At 29.0% G+C, this 23,108-nt stretch overlaps 2 protein-coding genes across 2 annotated transcripts; both read right to left on the bottom strand.

The window, feature by feature from the left end:
* Positions 1–2,268: 2,268 nt before the first annotated feature.
* On the bottom strand, positions 2,269–16,932 carry LOC129611736 (ubiquitin carboxyl-terminal hydrolase puf). Its single transcript, XM_055525027.1, has 25 exons — positions 16,805–16,932; positions 16,002–16,098; positions 15,852–15,946; positions 15,144–15,770; positions 14,407–15,072; positions 14,279–14,345; positions 13,411–14,197; positions 12,179–13,341; positions 11,182–12,113; positions 10,357–11,121; positions 9,064–10,302; positions 8,663–8,807; positions 7,788–8,609; positions 7,606–7,729; positions 7,359–7,546; positions 7,036–7,306; positions 6,794–6,976; positions 6,339–6,738; positions 6,003–6,274; positions 5,732–5,922; positions 5,301–5,653; positions 4,326–5,202; positions 4,135–4,267; positions 3,852–4,059; positions 2,269–3,758 (listed from the first exon to the last, which is right to left on the bottom strand). Exons 1-25 carry the CDS (start codon positions 16,842–16,844, stop codon positions 3,064–3,066), a joined length of 11,340 nt encoding a protein of 3,779 aa, XP_055381002.1. The 5' UTR covers positions 16,845–16,932; the 3' UTR covers positions 2,269–3,063.
* Positions 16,933–19,965: 3,033 nt separating this feature from the next.
* On the bottom strand, positions 19,966–21,653 carry LOC129611648 (ferrochelatase, mitochondrial). Its single transcript, XM_055524874.1, has 6 exons — positions 21,499–21,653; positions 21,041–21,434; positions 20,884–20,985; positions 20,510–20,831; positions 20,330–20,446; positions 19,966–20,270 (listed from the first exon to the last, which is right to left on the bottom strand). Exons 1-6 carry the CDS (start codon positions 21,521–21,523, stop codon positions 20,067–20,069), a joined length of 1,164 nt encoding a protein of 387 aa, XP_055380849.1. The 5' UTR covers positions 21,524–21,653; the 3' UTR covers positions 19,966–20,066.
* Between the last annotated feature and the right edge of the window lie 1,455 nt (positions 21,654–23,108).

The following is a 23,108-nucleotide window of genomic DNA, read 5'->3' as shown; positions in this document are numbered from 1 at the left end:
TGCGTGTTTTTTAATTAAAAACTTGCTAGAAAATTTAATAAATTTAAGAAATAGAATTTCTAATAGTAGCATAAATGATTCTAACGAGACTAATATTTTTGAAACTAGGATACAAATAATTTAATAAACATTCAGCAATTAAAATTCTCTCCTCCTTAAAATAAAAATTTTCTTTATATAATTTGTTAGTAATAAAATGAGATATATTTATCAGATAACTTCTACTTATGATAAATAAATTTAGACGTACGGAATTAGAAAAAAAAAAAATTTTTTTTTGTTATCACTTATAATTAATTATTTGTTTTGTAAATATTTATCTCTATAACTTTTATATTAAATTATGAATATTATATAGTATAATTCAAAGAACAAGAGTCTTTAACAAATCAAAGATATACGACTTTTATATTTATATGTGTTGTATTTAATATTTTATTTAGATTATAGAAAATTTTTTAAAAATTAAATATTAATTCCTACAAAAAAAAAAAAAAGAATATTTCTTAAGAAATAAAAAAGCCAAAGTTTATATTATAAGATAATTATATGTTTAATTTTGTTTTTAATATAAAGTTCTTGATTTTATTTTCATTATTACTATTCTTTACATTACTTTTTTTTATTCATTTTTTCATTTTTACTGTATAACATATTAAAAATATTAATAATACTATTATGAATACAATTATTCCTTAAATATTGTTTTAAAAAGATAAAACAGAATTAATAAAATTATAAAAAGTTCGTTGCAATAAATTCAGATTAGGTTTTTGATAAATTTGAGAAAAAAAAAGAAATTTTTTTTTTATATTTTACACATTTATATTCAAATATTGTAATTTAAAACATTTAATTGAAAAATTTTTTTACGGCGGATTTTTATACATATTTTTTTATAATAATCATTAAATTTAATTTATAAACTTATTTAGGTTAAAAGGATCTAATTTATTTTCAAGATTCGATTAAAAAGACTCGATTTTATTTAATTTTTGGGTTAATGTCGTTTTGTGTAAAGTAAGCACAATTTTTATTTAAATTTTGGCTCTGATCACTAAAAATTTAGAAAGAAATAAAAAAAAAAGGTAAATTCAAATAAAAAATTTATTATTACTTAAAAATTTTTTATCATAAAATACATATTATGTATTATTATGTACTTAATTCAGATATTTTCATGATTAAATATTATTACTATTATCGTGGACATATTTAATAATGGATTTAACCAATATTAAATGAAATCGAATTAAAGATATGCATTAAGTGCAACTAAAAAACTTATAGTAAAAATTATTTTAAGTAAACTATTTGATAACTTTATTATTTTTTTTTCATATAAAATGTATATCTTAATATAATTTAACCGTATAACTTAATATAATATATATATATAAAATTAATTTTTATTGTAAGAGAATTTCAGAATCTGTTGTATAAAGGTTAATATATAAGTAAGTTAAGTGAAATTTTTATAAATAATAAAAATTATATTCTACAAAGAGTAAGCTTAATATTTTCTTGAATAAAAGTGGAAAAAGTGATTAAAAGTGTTATTTAATAAAATAAATAATTTCTTAAGGTAATCGATTGTTACTTAACATTCAATTTCAATAAAAATGATGCCATGTCCTAAAAAAATCTTGAATAAATAAACAATATTTGAAAACAAATTATGTGAATTGTAAATTTTAGATGTTTGGTTTTTTACTGTTTGTTTACTTTTATGTAAATATTTCACAATGTGATTTTTAAAAATTTAGATATTTTTTAGAAAAATTTAAATATTTTTAAGTTTTTGAGACAAGCATTTTAAAATAAATACAATTTATACAACAGATTTTTTTTAACGTAAATCAACTTGCAATTTGTTATATTAGAAATATATTAAGTATATTCTTTTAAGGGAACTTATTTTATTGTTTAATTTGGTTGGCAGATTTTCTAAAATAAGAAGAGATAAATTAGAAAAATATATATATATATGTTTTCATGCATGCATATAACTCTACATACATGTATTTAATATAATATAAATAAATTTAAAATATATATTATATAATATATTCTTCATCATATTATATATATATATATTTTTAAAAAAATTGACAAATTTAATCAATTTTTCAAAGTACACAGCATTTTATTTGCTTGTAATATTTATTATTATTTTTAACCCTCTTTTTTTTTTAAGAATTTAAAAAATTATTTGCAATTATATATATAAAAACAGTAACAAAATTCTATTGGATGTACACATATGTTTTTTTTTATTTTATTATACTTTTTAATTTTATTTACTTTTTTTCATTAATAGGAATTATAAATAAAGGAGTGCTTCAGGATTAATAGGTTTAATATAATGTAATAATTAGATCAATTTTTTAATTATGTTTTACAAACTTGGATGAACCTTACTAATCTTAAAATTATGAAAAAAAAAATTAACTCAAAAAACAATAAATACATAAATTTTTAAGAAATTCTTTCTTTCTTTTTTTATGTAATTTTCTTAAAATTATATTCACTTTTATTATACACAGTCATATATTATTGAATATGTTATCAAAAAGAAAAAAAAAACCTGTTCTATTGAAATTAGGAAAATAAATGTTTTAACTTTTAATAAATTTATATATGAAGTAATATACAGAAGAAGCTGAAGCAATAATAGTTTAAAACAAATTTAATGCGCTTAGATCCACTGAGCCATTTTCGATTTTCTGAATTTTCAGTTTTCTACCAATTGTGTTAGGTGAAAAATTGTTTACTAAAAATAATTTTAAGTTGAGAAATTAAGAGTGTTTTCTTTTTATTATTTTTAAACATTTTTTTTGTGATCCAATAACACTCCTTTCTGTACAAAAATTCTCAATGTCTAAATTGGTTTTCGTGACCCTGTATAATTTTTTTTTTTAATTTTTATATTTTCATTTAAAATATAAAAAATAATTTTTAATTTTTACATTGTGAATTAATTTTTGATTAAGTTCGGTTTTAAATAACACCGCTATATATCAACGCACACATTGTTTTTTTCCTATAACTTCCAGCATTATTTTATTCTTCAACTGGTGTAGATGGCGCTGCTCCAGTAGCTGATGTCACAGATATAATAGGAGAATTGGATGCCCTTAACGATGGGCTAGCTTGTGCGCTAAATGAATTATGCGAACCTGAAGAAGATGAAGATGATGATGGTTGTGATGAATCTTCATCATCTTCATCTTGTAATAATTCTAATATAGCTTTTATAAAACTTTCAATTGTTTTCAAATAACATTTTTCTTTTTCTAATTCTTCAATATATTTATCATTTATTTTACTTTTATTAGTCACAGAATTCGGTGCTGGTGGCGTTGACGTTCTAGCGGCTGATGTATTTTCTTCTTCTTTATTACTTAGAGTTTGTTTTAATACATCCTCTGAAACAGACGGTGAAGAATGTTGATCTTCAATTGGTGATATAGGGCTATCAGCATTATTATTATGCTTTGATTCCGTACTATTTTCTAGATTAAGTTTACTACTTTTATCATTTGGTGATGATGTTATCATATTATCTTCATTAGCTTTATTATCAGCTTTATCATTTTTTTTGGCTGAAGAAAGTTGTCCTGAAGTTTTTCCTTCAGAGACTGTACTTTCAGGCTCACCATCTGCTTTTTGTTCAATTTTTGCACCGGCATTACTACTACTTGACGATTCAACTGGTGACATTTTAACTTTCTTTTTGGGTGGTATTAATTCTTCTGCTAAAATAAATAAGTATTAAGTTCCAAAAGCTTTTATTATTTTAAGTTTTTTAAAGTATAATTTAAAAAAATTTATGTAATGATATTCTTTACCTCTATCATAGATCTCAACTTGATTCTTAACCAATGCTACTTTTAACGCAGTTCTCAGTTGTTTTCTTACAGACAGAGGAATTCCAGTTGCCTGAGCAATTATTCGAATTGCGTATAAATCACCGCATAAATCATCTAAATCATCTTTCGTGTGTAATGTGTAGCTGATAGCATATAGCAAACGTGATATTGCTAGACGTGTTGTTACCTAAAATAAAATTTAATTAGAAAAATTTCTGTTATTTTTATTACCATATAATGTTATCATTGTTAAAATAAGTACCGATTCTACTTTTGGATAATAAATTTCTAAGAAATTTCTAATAATCGGATCATTTAACGAAACTCTCTCATCTCTTAACAATATATCAACATATTCGACTAAAACTGGAGTGTTAACTAAAAGTTCGACATATCTAAAAAAAAAATAAATTAATAGATCCTTCTTTGTTATTATTAGTTAAAAATAAATACTTGTTTGTGCTTTTGTTACTAAATATTCCTACCCAAAATTTGGGAAATAAATTAAAATGCAATGGGGCAGCCTCTATAGCAGCTAAACAGCTTAGTTTGACTAATAATTCATTTAACTGATTTGTGTTCACAGCCATTCGCATCATAACATCCAAAAAATCATGATACGGCCGATAAAAAGCCTCCAAATGACAATCATATTCCTTATCGATACCCTTTTGGATAATTTGATTCTGTGGTATACTCATTTGTACCATGGGCCTTGGGGGTCTCGGTGTATTTTTTGATACCGTTGGCCATGGTGTTTTAGCTCCACGCCGTGGAAAATACGGTCCTAAAGGGCCAATCGAATTTGGCGAATTTTGTGCTGAATAATGACAGTGTGTGAATATTGGAGCTAAAATGCTAGTGACATCTAAACTTGGATTGCGGACCATTTCTTTCAGAACATCTAATGTTAGATTACGAATTTCTGGTGGATTATACGTGTTCAGAAAAGTTGCCAAACGTTTTACAGCCTCAGGTAAGCCTTTGATATTAGGTGTCAAACTAGCACTTGCGGCCAAGGATACTGCACTATTCGCAGAAGCCGATTGCGTAGATGCTTGCTGTTGCGGCTGTTGAGAATTTTGCAATTGCGAGTTTTTCGGCTGTTGTGGTTGCTGCTGTGGCATTTTTGTTTTTGCATCTGACATACGGCAGCTTAAGCGTAGGGCACTAACTAATAATAATAATTCAGTTAATAATTCTTGTAAATCACCAGCCACGTGACATGCTGTAGCTTCATGATACATGGAATGTAAAGTGTGCAGAGCGTCAAAGCACATTTCAATTCCTCCATTGTATACAACAAAAAGTCGATCTTCATCGTTATCAACTATTTAACAGAAAATTAAAAATATTATAATTTTTTTTAAATAATGAAAAAAAAACGAAAAGAAAACAAAAAAAAATAAAAAATAAGCAAATGAGTACCTAAAATTCTTAGTGCACTTATTAACGTTCCCCAAGATACTCTACCGTCTAAACTGGATAAGTAAGCTGACAATGTTGTCCTACGGAAACTATTGATCTCATGTTGTTCTTGTTCAGATGAGTCTGGATGCCTTGCTGCAAATAATGTCATCAAGCGAAACAATTCATCAACAGCTGCTGAATACTGTGTTGGATGTGGTGTTATATTTTTAAATGCCCATTGTAAATTTTGATGCGCAGCTAATTGCCTTGTAAGAGCCCTACTCTGTTGGCAGCATAGTCTTAATAAACCATAGTATGCTGGTAACATTGCTCGGTTATATGCCACAATTTCAGAATCATCGTGGTCAGCTCTTAGGTAACATAAAAAATTTGTAATATGCATATTAATTCAGATTATCAAGCGGAATATTTTTTTTTTTAAATCTTACAATATATAATTAAATGCGATATTTCTGGTTATTTCAGGACAATTTGCCACAATTTGAGCGTTTTCTGGGCAGTCAGTTATTGCATGGTGCCAGAATGCTAACAAAGCATGCTTATTATGATGTGCTGGCACACTTGGTTCAGACAAACGTGGATGAAATAAATCCCATAATGCACGCATGTACGGTCCTAACTATTTGGACAATTAAATATAAAAATTAAATGAATATACAGTATGAACAAATATTTTGTGCATTTTAAATTTATTATTACCATTAATTTTTCAACTTTCGTAACCATACAATATGTTAATAAAGTGAAATAGGCCGTGAGCTTCGCTGTTCCATGAATTCCAATATCTGTATATACTCTCGCAGCTCTTAGTAATCTCAAAAGAAGATTAATTATATTATGTAAGATAATTTGTGCATCACTATTCAACTCCCGGTGTTGTGCATTGGAAACCAATTTATGTAAAGAATGAGAGCGATAATTAGTGCGAAAAGATTGTGATGGAACAAGTGATACAAGCAAAAATGAAGCCGCTAAAATATAATTAAAAAAATATAAAAACACATACATATTTTTACACTTAATAATAGATTTTACCATTACGAACTCGGGAGTTATTATGCGCCATTAAAAATTGCTCAACCCAACTTTCTGCACTTTGTAAAATCCATGCGTGTATTATTTTGTTGCGAGGTGCTTGTACAGCTAACCAATCCAAAGCTGATTGTGGACAATATTCTGCTGCATCCCAAACTCTTTGAAGAACTAATTGAGAAAAACACGGTAACCCTGACGGCCCCCCCTGGGTTTCCGTCAATAAAGTTAAAAGTTTAAAAAATGGTCCACATAGCTCAGTATGTTTAGTGACTGATGCAAAAAGCATAGTTATTATTTGATTTGCTAATCTTTCATCCCAACGGCATAAAGCATGAATCAAGTGTCTCGTTTGATGCGGATTAATATTGTCCCGAATTTGTTGGTAAAGAAATGGAAATCCCTTAATTGAGAAAAACCTTATTTTTCGCAAAATTAAGCTCAACTATTTTACTTACTTTTCCTCCAGCAATGGCATTATAGTCTTTGGGTGATAAGTGTAAACGAAAATCTGGCCCTCTGGATCTTTCAACAAGTGATGCTACTAAAGCAATCATTTTATCCAAAGATGCTGGACGTGCTTTATCAATTGAAAGAGCTTCGTCAGAGGAATTTTCATCATCTCCAGATCCAGAATCGAGCTGTAATTAAATTAATTTTTATTTAAAATGAATTTAATCGTATTTTTTTTTTCATTTACGCAATCTTGGTTTTTATTTCCTAAATAGAAATCAGCAACACTGCGAATAACGTTTATTCTTAACAAAAATAATGCTTCTTCGTCTCCCATTCTAGAAAATTCATAAAGTAGCCCAAAAAATTCTGAAAGATGGCGAAGATGGGGTTTCGCTCCATGCTCCATCAGATGTATTAAAGATTTAATGAATTTTGTTGTACATGAATGATTTCCAATACTATCTTTCCCATCGTCTCCAGAATCAGTTTTTAAATACAAAGTATAATGAGATGGCCTAAAAAAGTGGACTATTTATAAAGAAAATTTAAATTTAAAAGAGTTCATACCTTAATCGCTGAATCACATGAATAACTAAACGTTGAAACATTTGTCGTACCATTTGATTTGGGCACTGAATTAATACTTGAACTGGCCACCATGGTTCCGCTGACATATGTGTTAAAAACCATTCACAAGCTTCTTGACTAGCATTAAATTGCTTTGTCAAAAGCTCCACCCATAATACCATCGTTGGCTAAAAAAATAAAAATTTAAAATAATTATAAGTGAAATTTATAACTATTTTACTATTACTTTTTCTTTAGCGTGAATAAAAGTTTCTATAAAGAATGACACAGATAACTGAGCTGCCATACACGTAACATCAGTCTGCATCAATAGCGTTTGCGGAATGTGACCACATATTTGCCACATAAAACTAAAATTTAGAATTTTTTATTCGAATATTAAGATATAAATAATATTGAGTTTTGTACTTAAAATATGTATGTTCGAATATGTTCTTATCTTGCAAAAATTGTTTATTATCTTGCCATATCCAGTCTTCTAGCTCTTTACTTAATGTTATTCTGTTTGGGTCATTTACGGCATTTCTATCACTACTTTGTAACAAAGGTAATTTTTGTTGTTGCTGTTGCTGCTGCGATGTACTTGGGGATAAAGAACACGACGAGGATGTTGATGATGTTGATGTTGATGCTGTTACTGCTATCGATGATAATCCGCATATTTGGTTAGAATTTAATATAGAATTTGCATTACTATTGCCACATTGAGTTGTGTTTGCTTTATTTTCATTACTTTTATTGCTAACATCTATATCACAAACATTTTCACCTAAATTACTATTAACTTTTTGCATGTTGGTTAATTTATTATTTTCAGTCTCATGTTGTATGTCTATAATTGAATTGGATTGATTATCGGCAGCAGTACTTGTTGTTGCCTTACAGTTAACAAAGTCAGTGTTTTGATGGCTTTGTTTGCGATCCAATGATATTCGACGTTCATAAAAGAGCATATAAGCTGAATTTGTTTTTTCAAAACTAAAATCTAAATATTTTTCGGTAACGGAATCGTAAGTTTTGCTGGTCATTTCGCCACCGAAGCATTCAGATGCGATTTGTGATGGATCGAAAGGTTTGACTTCCGCATCATTAAATAAAAACCATTTCTCCTGATGATGTGGATTATTCTGTTGTTGAATAGTATTTGTTTCATTTCTTTCCTTGATAAAACTGTAATAGTGGCCACCATCAGCAGTTCCTGTATGAACTGTTATTCCTACCAAATCGTATCTAAAAATGAAAAAATGTTTCAAATAATTCTTTATGTTGAGTTTTTGTATTACTCATAATATCCACTTTGTTCATCGTCATCATCTTCACTTTCATCTGGTATTCCATTGCTTTTCATTTTTGAATCAGTATTTTCTTTTTCAACTTCTTTCAGTAATTTTTCACTCAGCTTTCGCTCACGTTTTCGCCTTTTATCCTCTAAATAATAAATTTAATATTTAGTAAACTATAAAAACAAAAAATTTTACAGCAATTGTGCTTAAAAATTTGCTCTAGACAGAAAATTGTAGGGTAAAAAAAAATTTTTTTTTTTCATAAATTTTAAAAAATTTTTGATTATACGAATTTCGTTGATTAATTTTTTCGTTGAATTGCATTAAACCTTCATTGCTTCTAATGGAAACAATTGTCTGGGGATTACTTTAATCCGAAATCAAAATAAAATTATATTTACCTTGATATTGTTGAGGCATCAGAGTTTTTTCAACATAATCCGACATATCTAACCGCATTGGAAAAGAGAAATGTGTGTTTACTTTCTCTTTTAGCATTGTCAACATATTGAAAGTGTATCGCATAGTATTAAAACACAAAATTTGAGGTAATTTTTTAAAGCATGCTCTTTTTTCTGCTCTCACTTTTTTTCCACACTGCGAGCATGTGTACATATTATCACCTTCTAAAGTGTCTTTGACAGTTACCTCGTCTAAAGATTCTTGTAAATTTCGCATATCTGCGACTTGGCAACGTACTGTATAAAATTCTTCGGCCGTACGACTAACATGGCCGCAATCTAACGAAACCACATTATTGCTTTGAGTACCAGAAAATAATTTTTTAACAAGTGTTTTTAGCTCTGGCGTCATTTCTTCCAATTTAGAAACTAAATCTATGAAAAATTCCGCCATATCTTTTTGTTCACCGGTGTTTAATGGTTGATGGTCCATTTGATATACACGACAAAAGGATCTTGGATTATACGATTTTCGTTCTGATTCTAATAAGTAAGCAAACATTCGTTGTAATTCATGTAATGTTGGAGCATGTTTTTTTGCCATTTGTGGTGGAACGCTTAAAATAGCTCTACGGGCTTGGGGCATCATATAAAGATGCTGAACACATGAAGCCATATAACAAGTTGCACCTAAATTTGTTAAACCTACATAGCCACATTCACTGCGTCCATCATCACGAGGCCAATAATCCCAAGGGTATGGCGGATGTGGTCCAGGACGATGTTGTTCCAATAGCTTTTTATGCAATATTTGATAATTATGTGGAGCGTTCTTACATAGTTCTACAAGTAAATCATAAGCAGCAGCTCGAGAGGCTTGTGACTTGCATTTTGGTTTTTGACGATCTGCGGGTGATGGTAAATCAAATAAAAATAAAAAAATCTTATCTATAAATGTTTGCGCCTGTTGGCTGTATTTATATGGGGGATCATATTTTATTAAATTTGTCATTAAATTTAGAAGTCCCACTAAACCATCATCTTGTAAACCATGTCGAGTTTCATAAAAATCCCTATCAAGAATACTTTTGGTTAAATTGCAACAAAGCCGTTCAATATCTAAAGAATTATGTGAAGAATCGTCGAAACATTCTTTTATCATATCGGGTGACAATGTGTCTACAAGCCTAGAAAGTAACCAAAAATAATCGCGGCAAGCTGGACCATACGGCTCTTTTCCTGTAAAAACAAAAATTTATTTAATATTTTTTTTTTCAACTCTTCTTAATTCACCTTCTTCGTGATGAGCAGAAACAATATGTTGGGCTGCAGATCCGGAATAACAATGTGAGGTCATTTTTTCCGCGATAGGCAAATACGAGACCAATTTTTGCAAAAGAGGTCCTAATAAATCTGGAAAAGTTTTTGAGTTACCCAAACAAATACGGTAAACCCCGGCACAAATTTCACGTCGAACTGCAGGTTCAGGATCATCTAAAATAAATTTTTGCAACCATCCCGAGTACTCTTGCTTGGACCATAATAGTTCTCTAGCTAATTTTGATGCATGAACAAAACTAACTAAAATATTCATTACAAATTGAACTACTTGGGCTCGACCCCAAAAACCAGTTCTTAATTGCAATTGATTCAAACTATGTTGATGAGCAGACTCATCATGCAAAATAGATGCGAGACGTTTTAGTGTTCCGTCTACCTCCATCATTTCTAGCATAAATGAATGGGGTTTTGGTATAACTAACAGCATATCATCCGGTTTAAGTTCTTCAAATCCCAAAATACAAATAATTCTAAGTAAACTAGCTAAACAATCGTGACGCCATTCGTTATATTTATCTTCAGAATGATAACTATTTTGCAAAAGCCCCGAAATAAATATATCGAATAAATGTTGCATTCCACCACATTTAATGAAAACTTCATTCCAACGAAGCCGACTATGAGTTTCTTCCTTGAATTCTATGGACGACGACTCTCCCAAATCGATATTCACATTTTCTTTATTTTCTTCCTGAGTAATTTTATTGATAGAAGAATCTAAAACAAATAGCATATCACTTGTCATATATGTTTCATGAAAATATTTATTAGCCTTACCTTTGATTGACTCATCTTCCGAATCTTTTAACGTAGAACAACCTTTGTTTTCCTTTTTTTCAATACTATCAATTTTATCATCACTTGAAGATTTTTTCTTTTGATCTTCACCTGATTTTTCAGCTTCATCTGACGATGACTTTTTAAGGGTCCTCTTCGTTTTAGCAGATCCAGAATTACTGCCACGTTGAACAATTTTAGGTTGTATTAATTTGAAACTTGAATGTTCATTATTTCCTGCCGAATTTCCACAACATCCTTGCTGTTGTTTTGTTTTCAAAGCTAAGGTTTCTACGATATATAGCGAGTACATAAATTTTTGTAAATTATTTGGATCTAATAGTTCCGCAATTTTTTGTTTTAAGCGATCACCGGGATTTTTATCATCAGATTCACAGCTTGAAGAATCTAGGTCGACATAATCCGTAGACATATTACCTTCGCCGCGAATTGTTTGCACAGCCTGTAAATCCTTATGTAAATTTTTAAAAGATTCTAATAAATTTGGGTCTGTTGGAAGAATTGCAAGTATATCCCAAATTCGACGGGATAAAATTTGTGCTTTTATGTGAGGTTGGAAATTTGTACATTTTCCTTGCATTTTCATGTCACCTAAAGTTTGCATCAAACGAAATAATTCTTCTAAGTATTTTGGTTGCAATAGTAAAACGGTTGGTAGACATTCCTTTGGTGGAGGTGGTTGTAATGTTGGATGATCGAGTGGTTCCTTTCGGCGAGCTCCTCTTCCACCAAGGGAAACGTATATGATCTGGTTGTCCTTAAAACCAACATCACCCAAACTCCTTTCATCATACTCTGAAGTTAACTCTTGACCTTGAGTTATAATTCTAAGCGGCCCTTCGCTAAGTAATAAACCTAAGACCGGAGCTGACACGCCAGCAGTTTTTGCTCCACCTTGCAATGTTTCCCACCTTAAAAGAGAATATTTTAATTGTAAAAGATTTTTTAAGAATGTTAATTTATTTATTAAATTTACCACTTAGAAATTTCTGCCTTAAGCTCGGCAATTAAATCACACGCGTGCATATGCAACACAGATTTTTCAGATAATCCAGCTGGTTGCAAAATTATCCTTATTGGTGGTCCGGATCCTTCATTTCTCAAGTTACTATGAGAACCAATCCCTTTACCTTCGAGAGCCCAACGCCTTAAATGAAAAGCATATCTTCTTCTAAATGTTTCCAAATGTGTATTTAACAGCATTAAAGCTCTTTGGACACACATAAGAGCATGGTCTTGATTATCTGAGGCTTTTAAGTCTTCAGCTGCTTGAATTAAATGATCCATACATTGTGCAACAAATTCTTTTTCTAGCTTTAATTGCTGTCCCATATAAAAAGAATTAATATACTGAATTGCCGCTAGTGATACTTCCGTGTTGTGAGCTCTTAAAGCTATTTTCCACAGGTGATTCATGCCAACAATATTAGCAGCCGAAGCAGTTGATTCATCCGCACCTACACCAGATTGTTTCTCATAATGCGCTATAGCTAGGCGTGCTAAACTACATAATTGCTGAAATAAACCTAAAGCTACCATAGAAATTCCTTCTGGTTTTAGTTCTGGCAATTTTTTTAAATATAAGTGTTGTAATGTTTCTATGCCGAGAGCATGTTGCTCAATGCCTTTTGCTTGAACTTGTAACCATGCAAATAAACAATCGGCGCATTCTATATCATTTGCTAACCAATCCCATAAAGCGTCAACTTGTTCTAAACTTAATCTAAATGATTTCGGCGATCCAAGACAACTAAATAGAGATGTTAAAAACTGCAGTCTAACTTGAACTTGTGTTATATGAGAATACATTGGCTGACCGTTTTCTTTTAGAACTTGTCCCTCATTATTGTTTTTCATTGAATTAGCATAAAATTTTATATTATTAAAAAAGTGAAACATCATCTTATGCTGCCTTTCAGCCCACATCGTCAACTGATGTGTGTCCGAAGAGCGAAATTGTTGAAATGATGCAAACAATTTTGGTAATAAACGTAAACTAACTATAACAGTACGATTTGCAGCTAAATTTTGTAAACAACCTTCAATAAACTTAGTACGTAATAACTTATTCATACTGAAACACAACAAAGCACCTAAAGCCTTTTCTGCTTCCATAGCTAATGACTCTCCAAGTTGACCCTAGAAATGAAGATTTTACATATTAAACCTTTACCTATTCATTATTAAAGAGAATTAACAATATCTTACAATTTTATCATCTTGAAGTAGGTCCCACAATAAGGTGTTTCCTGGTTTGCAAACATCCATAATTTTAAATATTGGAACATTTTCTTCTTTCGAAGTTACTGAACTAATTCCTGATGTATTTGCAGCATTTGCAGGGACTGCATTAATTTCTTCAATTTTGGCTCCTGATGTAGGGGTATTTTTTCTATTTCTATTTCGATTTTTATCACTATTTGATTCGTCATGAGTAGCACCACTTGAATTTCCAGTTATATTATTGCCAGTAGCACCACTTGTACTACTACCACTGCCATTTGGATTATCTCGAATTGCGATAGGCATTGTAAATGATGGTAAACAATTGTGATTCTTGCTAACTAGTTGAGCTAATTCCTCCTCACAAGGAGAATCATCATCATCAAAGTCTGCCATATTCTTTTCAGATTTGTTACTCATTGGCGATGAATAGCTTTCATCATTTTCTCCACCACTTAATAATTCGTTTAGATGAGTATCAGCAATAGCTCGTATAAAAGGACCGTCTGGAGCATTGTGAATACTTAAAACTCGTTGTATTTGGGATGGATCACTGCAATCTGAGTCTACTATGCCGACTTCTCCATCGCTATGAGATTCTGCATCCCATATTGCTTCAACGAATTCATGAGCTAAACGAGTGAGATGTGCATTGTTGTTTTTTCGACGTTTACGTATTTTTTTTCTTGCAACATCCTCAGCCTGAACACAATCTTCATCACTACTTGTGTTTTCTTCCAAATTAGAGAGACGTCTTCCTTTTAACTGAATTCTAAAATTTAAAGAAAAATTTGAACCCATAATTCTAAAAAACATATTCTTATAAAATTTTTCTATGTAATATATTACTCACGGAGATGAATTTTTTGCTTTCACATTAGCTATTTCTTCCGCAATATGTTGTTTTGCTTTATTTATTTCTGAAATAATAAATGAAAATACACTCAAGCACAAAAAATATAGTGAAGAATAATATTTTACCTTCAGCATTAGAGCAACCATGATGTTTCCGTCTTGCTTGTTTGCAAGGGGGTGCCCCAAAATCGGAGCAATCATTTCCTTCTAAATCCATGTGACTTTTATGACTAACTGAAGAGCTATCATCATCTTGTTGATCTTCTTCGGTATTACTGCCGTCAATACTAACACTATTTTCGGAACTAATTGCAACTACAGTATTCTGCGCTAGGTTATCAGTTGGCAAATCAAGTTGAGATCTGACACCGTCACGCGACCAAATTAACTTTGTTAACGCTGATATGATATAAATACTTTGCTCAGTATGTTCTTTCGGGTCAAGACGACACAACAGTGAATATAAATGCATTGCAGGTCGGGGCGCTAAATTTTTAACTAATGATGGAAGAATATCATATACCGGTTTTGAACAGTGTTTGAGTTGTGCTGCTTGCCATATTAAATTGATATGGTCCTCAGTTATTTGATTCTCAACAGCCAAAAAATTAAGAACTATATGGGATTGTTTAATAACTTCAACATGCAGATTTGGTCCAAATAAATGTTGTATTATTTGATTTTCAGTTAACCAGTCACCCAATTTTTGTCCAACTACTTCAACTTCACCAACTGTTTCCGTTGTGCAAATTTCATTAAACAAATTAATATGAGCATTTATTTGAGCCATTCCTATAATTGATAAAGTAATATTAGAATATGAAAAAAATGTGCTTATAGTGTATAAAAATTTAAAAACTTACCTGCTAATCTCATTGTCAAAGTACTTGAAGTAAAGTATTTATAAGCCAAGGCAAGACCTTCAACATCAAAATTAATTGAAGAATCTAGTGGATCTCTAATTGCAGACCATACAAAATCAGCCATTGAACGTGTAGCAGGTGATCTTAAATCTTGATCTGATAACTTACACATGTAATGCAAGACACTACTACGTAAAGGTAAAAATAACTGTAGAATGCAACGGTAATTTAACCACAGTTTTATATTTGAAACTGTTGCAGTAATAGCATGGGCTGTTGTTACTGGCAAATTTGATTGTTCAAAACACAACATCATAGCTTGAAACCCACCACTGTTGCAAAACAATGCAACATTTCTTAACAAAAATGCTGGAATCTCATTATCATGCAAATCACAAAATGTACTCAAATTTTGAGCTTCTTCAGTACTAATTTCATCGAGACGCGAATGCACACCATGTTTGTATGCAATATATAAGGGAAAGTTTAATAAAAATGTTTTGGACACTAATACTAAAAGTTTTTCGACTTCTGGTAAAATCCACTTTTCTTCATGTTTCATATAACAAAATTCCTCCTTTTTACGATTCTCTTCATCTGAAGAATTGGAATCCTTGGATTGTAGTTGTTGTTTTAGTTTCTGTTCAGAGGATTGTTTTTGATTTGGGTTTGTTAAACATATTAGTTCTTCTATTAGCTTTTTTATATTTTTAAGATTGTATACTGAAAAACATATCATGGACTGAATCACTAAATTAAACCTTTCAAAGTTCTTTTGATCGCGGTATATGCACATGCATTGCCTAAAAAAGCATAATTAAATTTTTGTTTTAATTTTTAATAATTTAAAATATTTACCTTTGTGGCCAAGATTGTGTATAGCCAAATATAATTTCTATTTCACTTTTAAGTAATGCTAAGTGTTTGGAATCATTACTTGTAAGTCTTGCTTCATCTAACAAAAACAAAAAACATTTTAAAATATTTTATTATTGTATTTCATTAAAAAATATAGATATTTTTTTTAAGAATTTTTTTTTTAATTAGGTACAAAGCATTTTTTTTAATTTTATTTTAACCGGTAAATCCCATTTTATTTCTGAAATCTTTCCAATTTTATTTAACAATACCTACTTTTCATTCTTTTAACTAAAATTTGCACAAGAAATTCTTAAAAGTGGGTATAGGTACATATATACATACAATGTATATTCATTTGAACAATACCATAATAAATTTTCTTTAGAATTTGTGTATGCAAAGTGGTAGATAACTAAATGCCGGTAATTCCGCAATTAAGAAAGAAAATACTAATAAAAAAAATATTGTTAAGCAACAAAATTTTTCAAAAGCAAATTACTAATAGAAAAATATAAAAATTTTTGAAGTTACTCTTTCTTCAATCAGTGATTGCAAGAAATGAGCACCATTGTACTAATTTCTAATTTTACTCTAATATTAAAATGCAATATCATTTGTAATTTGTTAAAATATTTAAATTTCACTCAAATTCTATAAATATTGTTACTTTCAAATAATTGTTAGAAAAAATTTGGCTAAATTTAAGTATATATTTTTTAAAATGTAATCTTTAACTTAATTTTTACCAATTTTTGGAAAAATACATTTTTTCATACACGAAATCTGAAAAAAAAACTTACAAGATGCAAGGAGATGTAAAAACTCGTTGCAATCACACATTTTTCTCACATCCCAAAGATAAAACTTTAAGAAATCCACTCAATAGGTTTTAAATAAATTATATTAAAAATAAATTTAATGCAAGTAAGATATTTTACAATTTTCTTTTTGTTCAATTCTTTTAAAAAAATTTTCTTTCTTCAAATCCTTCAATCAAGTCTCGCTGTCAGATAGCCATCTTTGATATTTGCATGCTGCCAGTTTCGAAACTAAATTTTGACAAGAAATATGTTGACAGTCGGTTCTTGGAAGTAACCTTACTGGAAAACATAATGTTAAAAGTGGTTTACGACATTATCATTACTACCATGAAAATCCGGATTGTTTTAAATTAGTTCCACTAATTTTGCAAACTACTTTCAATTTGTTTTTTAATTTATTCATTAAAATAAAGTTTATTGAATTACATTTACCTTAATATAGATATTTAAAAAATATAATTATTTTAATACAAATGTTTCACTTCGTTTTTAAATAGCTTCCATAAAATCTTTAAAATAATTCGAACTAATAACTCCAAATAACAAAATTCTAAAAATTACTTCTTGCACATACAATTTCCATTCGTCTAGCTTTGACATTTCTCTCGAAATATTTTCATTCGCTTCGCGAACCATAATATTATTTGAACGAATTTGAGAATAGTGACATTCGCTTTGCGAACATTTATTTCAATTTTCTTTTAAAATAAATGTCTTCTTTTTATGAATTTAATGAATTTAATTTTATGAATTTAATTAATTTATTTTTGAGAAGTACTTTATTTTAAATTTTTTTCTGGTGAAATGGAAGTTAAAGTGTTAAAATTAATTTAGAAGTTTATTTAAGGGCACAATAATTGTTTAAATTAACGAAAAAATTTAAAATATTTAAGCATACTGAATTTTTTCATAAATACGTACATAAATATTTCAAAATTATAAAATTTTAAATTATTGGAAAAATTATTTTTCAATAATGTAAAAAAATATTTGATTTAAAAAGAAATTTTCTTGAAATGATCATTTTTGAAAGCTCTTCTAGTTCGTGAAATTTAATGCCAAATCAAAATCGAAGTGCCATCAGATATGCAAAAAATTGAGGACCTAATCATCTATGTTGCTATCTCGCTATTTTACTCGGAAAGTGACAAGAAAGTTAGTAACTATCATACATGTACTTGTATATTGTAATTTTCGAGTGAGAAGAATTTTTTGATATTGCGTATCTCATTTTTTTTCAAAATATAGATACAAAATTTATTTACTTTGTTTTTGAAAGTGAGGCCTTCAGTCGATAATTTGAGAAAAAATGAAAAAATCCAATTGAAAAAATGAGTAATCTTATTGAAAAAGTGAAATATCCAAAAAAAGTGAGTAAAAAAGCTGTAAAGTGTAATATATGTACATTTGTTTTGTCTTTCTTTAATATTTGAAAATATTTTGTTTTCTTTTAGAAATCAAATCGATTTGATTTGTTTGAGCAATGCACTATTTTCTGATTAAATCGTCGCAAGATGTCAATATTGATCTAAACTTCCATATAATGATTGAAAAATTATTTTCTGATAAAAAAAACCAAAAAAACATATGTGTCGTGAATTTAACATGGCTCCGAACAACTACACTGTCGGTCACAATATAAATTTTTCCACATTTATGACCACTTATCAAATAATATATATAATACACTTATTATAATTTATATTATCGATATTGGCTCAGTCAACAATAGTCGACAAACAAGCGGAAAATTGTTTTTATTTCAAGTAAGATAAGAAATGGAGTAAAGTTCACTACATTTAAGTAAGAAAGTTAACTTCGTTGGTAGAATAAAGAACGTTACAAAAATTTCTGAATTTTACAAGATTCATATTGTTATATAAAATTTGGTGGAAGAGGTAAAATTCAGCTATTTACTTGATCAAAAAAACGAAAATAAGAGTTTGTATTTTAAAATTTTAGTAATTGCATAATATACGACGGATAATTATAAGGCATAACATCGGAGCTTTTGTTAAAGTGGTGGTTTAAATATAATTACTAATCAAAAGTTTTAAAGCTCCGAAATTAAGAAATTAAGCTTGCTATCTAAAACTGTATTTCAGGTATGTGCAATGTGATAAATATTTTTTAATATTATACTTTTAAAGTTAGAATAGCTAATTTGATAAAAATTTCTATTCGTTAGCAAATAAATGTTGATTACGAAACTATATGTGTACACAGATATGTATGTACATGTATGCGTATATGGGAACCCACTGAAATACTAACTGTAAACAAGTGAATACCTACCTACCTTGATTTCTTATGGGTTATCGGCATAAAGAGATTTTGGTTTTTTTTGGCGCCATCTACCTACTGTTATTGCTTTTGAAAAAGCTATTGAAACTTAAACCATAAAATTTAAACGTTAACAAATTTTTCTTTGCACCAAATTAATTAAAAATGTTGTTCCAAACCATAAGAATTCATGTTCTTTTAATAATTTTTTGTAAATTGCAAAGTCCAACATTTCAGATTAATAAGCTGGAAACTTACACAGGCTCCTAAGTGTGTACATTTAAAGCAAATTTTTAAAAATCTCGTTATTAAAATAACTGCAATTCTTAGCCCTAACGTTATGAAAATTGTTTAAAGGGAACTACCTACATATTTACTATGTATGTACATATATATGCATCCTAAATATAACGTTAATTTAATAACCTGTTAAATTAATAGCTTGACAATATGTTCTGTCGTATCATTTTACTGGGATTTTCTATTCTTCCTTAAAAAAATTTATATTTTGGGAGGTCATGGTCTTATGAAACCAGTTTTTCTTCATTAAAATTTGAATAAAAACAAACATTTCATTTGCATGAAATCATTAAAGTATTCCAGAAAAATATAAAAATACGAATCCAACTGTTCTGGTAATTGTAATTTTTTTTTACTTTTATGGTAAAGTATTTTCATTTTTTTCATACATTATTTTTATGAACGTATTTGTATGATGTTTTTATGAACGTATTTGTCGCTTGAGGCGATTATAACGATTATGACGACAATTATTCGAATTATGACTAATGCAGTATTACCGCAATTTAGAAGACCTTTTTGTCACAACAAAAAAAGGGCATTTAAAACTCGTAATATTTATAATTTTAAATGATTTGTAACAATTTTTATTTAACTTTTACCATACCCTTTTATAAATAAAAAAAATTGCCCACTGAATTCCTTTTTTGTAATGTCTTCAAATTGCACTTTGGCAAATATGTTTGTACCATCCTTTGCTTTCACTACATCTTGGATTAACACATAAGGGACAACGAATTAAAAATTTTGGATTGATTAATTTATTAGATTTGAGATGAGTTGCTACAACATCTGCTAATGCTTGAATGAAAATTGGATGATCATTTGGAGCTGCCGCACGTTTTATTTGTTCAACCCCAATCTTAAAATAATTTTGCATTCATAAAATTTTTTTTTATAAAAAGGAATGAATACACATACCTCTTTCGCAAGTTCATCACAGTACTCTATATCTAGTTCGTGTAAGGTTTCTATGTGTTCATTGACAAAAGCAATCGGCACTAGTATAAAATTCTTATGACCACGTTTGACATATCCCTAAGAATACAACAAAAAAATTTAGATTTCGTATTGTTTTGCCAATTTTTCAATGTGCTGAACCTTTAAAGCATCATCAGTTGCTGGTTCTAGCCAAGGAAGTGGCCCAACTTTGGATTGCCAAGCTAAACAATGTGGATTACTATAAACTAATTCTTTCATAACCATTTCTACTGAAGCTCCAACTTCAGATGGATACGCGTCACCCCTATTTACAGCTTTCAGCGGCAGTGAGTGGGCGGAAAACAGTAAAACAACATCTTTGCGTTTGTCTTCAGGAAACTTAATAAGTTCAGCTTTTATACGTTCAGCAAATACTTTTACTAAAAGAGGATGTGTTGCCCAACGATCAATTACACTAAATTTTATGTTTGATGGAAGTTTACTACAAAGATTACTTTATTATTTGTAACAAATTTAAAATAAGCATTACTTACTTCTTTTTATAGTGATCATAAATTGAATTAAAGCTAGATCCGGATGTAGCACAACTATACTGAGGATATTGCGAAAATATAACAACTCGTTCTGGTTTATCTCTAAATTATAAGAATTTCAGAATTGAGTTCAATATTAAAAATTTTATCAACTTACCGTTCAATTTCACTCAGTGTATCTTCTGTAAATGGGCGAACATATCTAAAGCCAACGTAGTGCTTATGTGGGCCAGTTTCTGGCGATATCTTATCCAATTCTTTACACATTAGTTCGCCTTGAGTATTTGTCCATTTTAATATTGGAGATCCTCCACCAATTTCTTTATATTTTTTTTGAACCTCGGGAGTGCGACGTTGTGCTATCCATGGCCCCAACTTTCCTTGCACGGGTAATTGAATCATATCTCGATCAGTCATTATTCTTAATAAATAATCATGAACTTCATCTGTTGTTTCTGGGCCACCCATATTCAACATTAAAACTGCTGTTTTTGGTTGATTATAAATAGACGTTGTTGAAAAGCCAACCTTACCCAGTCTTGAAACGTTCACTGTATTTAAAATTGTAGTAAAAATTATGAATTATAAAAATTCAATGCATTTATTTTAACTCACATCTATGAAAAATACTGTTTAACATTTTTATTTAGTTATTTCTTCCTCGCAATTACTAAAAGTAATACAAAAATTCTATTTGTTATGGACAAAAAATTAAATGTCACCGGTAAATGTGCAACTAATTGGAAAAATGAAAATGCACTTAATTTAACATAAACAAATAAATATCACCTTTGTTTTGAAGTAAATCATAATGCTGTCAGCTGTCAATTTAAAGTCCCGTTTACACATCAAACAATGTGTAAATTATTTCATATACAAAATTTTGTATGTAATGTTACACGCATAAGATAATGAAAAAAGACAATAAAAAACGCCAGCTAAAATAGGAATTCAAAATTCGCGGTGGTAATTTGGTTTGATTTTGGGTAGTCTCATTTAAATATGAATTCTGACATTTCGCCGCAGAAAATCGCTCTTGTTCTGTTTTCAGTTTCAAGAAGCCATAAAACGGTTATTCATTTTTTTCTTCCAAATATGGTTTAGCGGGAAAATAATCGGGTATTTTGACAGTTCTAGTAGTTTCTATTAGTCATATAAAGGTATTTCTTATGTCTAATATTGCCTATTTATGTACACAGATGTGCATGTATGTAGGTATAGCATGCCAAAATTTATGACGATTTGTTCACTTCGTTTGGAAGTTATGGGTTAAGCTATAAGAAACCACTTTTCCTAAATTAATTTGAACTTAATTCAGACTTTATTTTAGATTTTTTTTATAGAAAGTAGCTCTTTTCTATCTCAAAGAAATTGTCAATTTCCATTATCTTACACAGTAATTCATGGTGGTAAAAGCCACCACTCGCAGTAAGTTCGCTAAATTTGATTTATTAAAACAATAAATAATAGGTTTTTAAAATATTTTATTTGACTTACATATATAATATTTAGTATTCATCGTTTTATTTTTATTTTAAATTTTTAAATTTTAAATTATGTATGTATGTTCCAATCACAATTCATATCTTTATAAAGAAATTTGTTTTCACATAAATGGCTGTTCTTTTTTCAGTATAATAATTTTAAAATCAAAACATTCAATATAATCACAAATTGTGATTAATTATTAATGATATATTTAGTACGTAATTAAAATAAAATACTTATTAAAGTTTTAAATTATCCCAAAATTGAGATTTTATTAACTGTAGAAGAATAAATTAATAAAAATGTGTAGAAAAATAATTTATATTCTAATATTTTGCTTTATTAGATTGAAAACATTTCAACTAAAGTACATATTGCATATTATGTACAATATAAAGTAATTTTTTTGTTTGCAAAAATTCATCATATAATTAAAGCTTCCATTAAATACATACAATGGTAAATACTTTAAAAAAGTAATAAACTATGTGATGCTTATCTTAAAATTTATAACTTTCTTTTTTTTCAGAAATCTAATTTTGTTAAGCCTGATGTAATGGCCTGTTTTCAATCCATCGTTTGTTTTAGGAATAATAAGGTAAATTATCATCCTTTTCCGACAAAAATTAAATAATGAACATTTTGTTTTTAGGTCTCCACTTTCACTTCGATAAAGACGGCTATTTATTTTTGAATTATAATGTGCTAAAAAAGTACATATTATGTAGGTATGGTCA

The sequence above is a fragment of the Condylostylus longicornis genome, unplaced genomic scaffold (genome assembly GCF_029603195.1).
Source record: "Condylostylus longicornis isolate FDR11 unplaced genomic scaffold, ASM2960319v2 ptg000055l, whole genome shotgun sequence".
Classification (NCBI taxonomy): Eukaryota; Metazoa; Arthropoda; class Insecta; order Diptera; family Dolichopodidae; genus Condylostylus; species Condylostylus longicornis.
The sequence above is the reverse complement of the archived record's forward strand: the minus strand, read 5'-3'. Positions and strand labels throughout refer to the sequence as shown.

Coding starts and splice junctions, on each gene's coding strand:
- LOC129611648 (XM_055524874.1), bottom strand. CDS start 21,523: ATGTTAAACAGTATTTTTCATAGAT. Junction 21,435..21,498: donor AAACAGTATTTTTCATAGAT/GTGAGTTAAAAT, acceptor TTTTAAATACAG/TGAACGTTTCAAGACTGGGT. Junction 20,271..20,329: donor GTGATGAACTTGCGAAAGAG/GTATGTGTATTC, acceptor AATTATTTTAAG/ATTGGGGTTGAACAAATAAA.
- LOC129611736 (XM_055525027.1), bottom strand. CDS start 16,844: ATGTGTGATTGCAACGAGTTTTTACATCTCCTTGCATCTT. Junction 15,771..15,851: donor TTCAGTATACAATCTTAAAA/ATATAAAAAAGC, acceptor AACTAAAACAAC/AACTACAATCCAAGGATTCC. Junction 12,114..12,178: donor AAGGCAGAAATTTCTAAGTG/GTAAATTTAATA, acceptor TTCTCTTTTAAG/GTGGGAAACATTGCAAGGTG.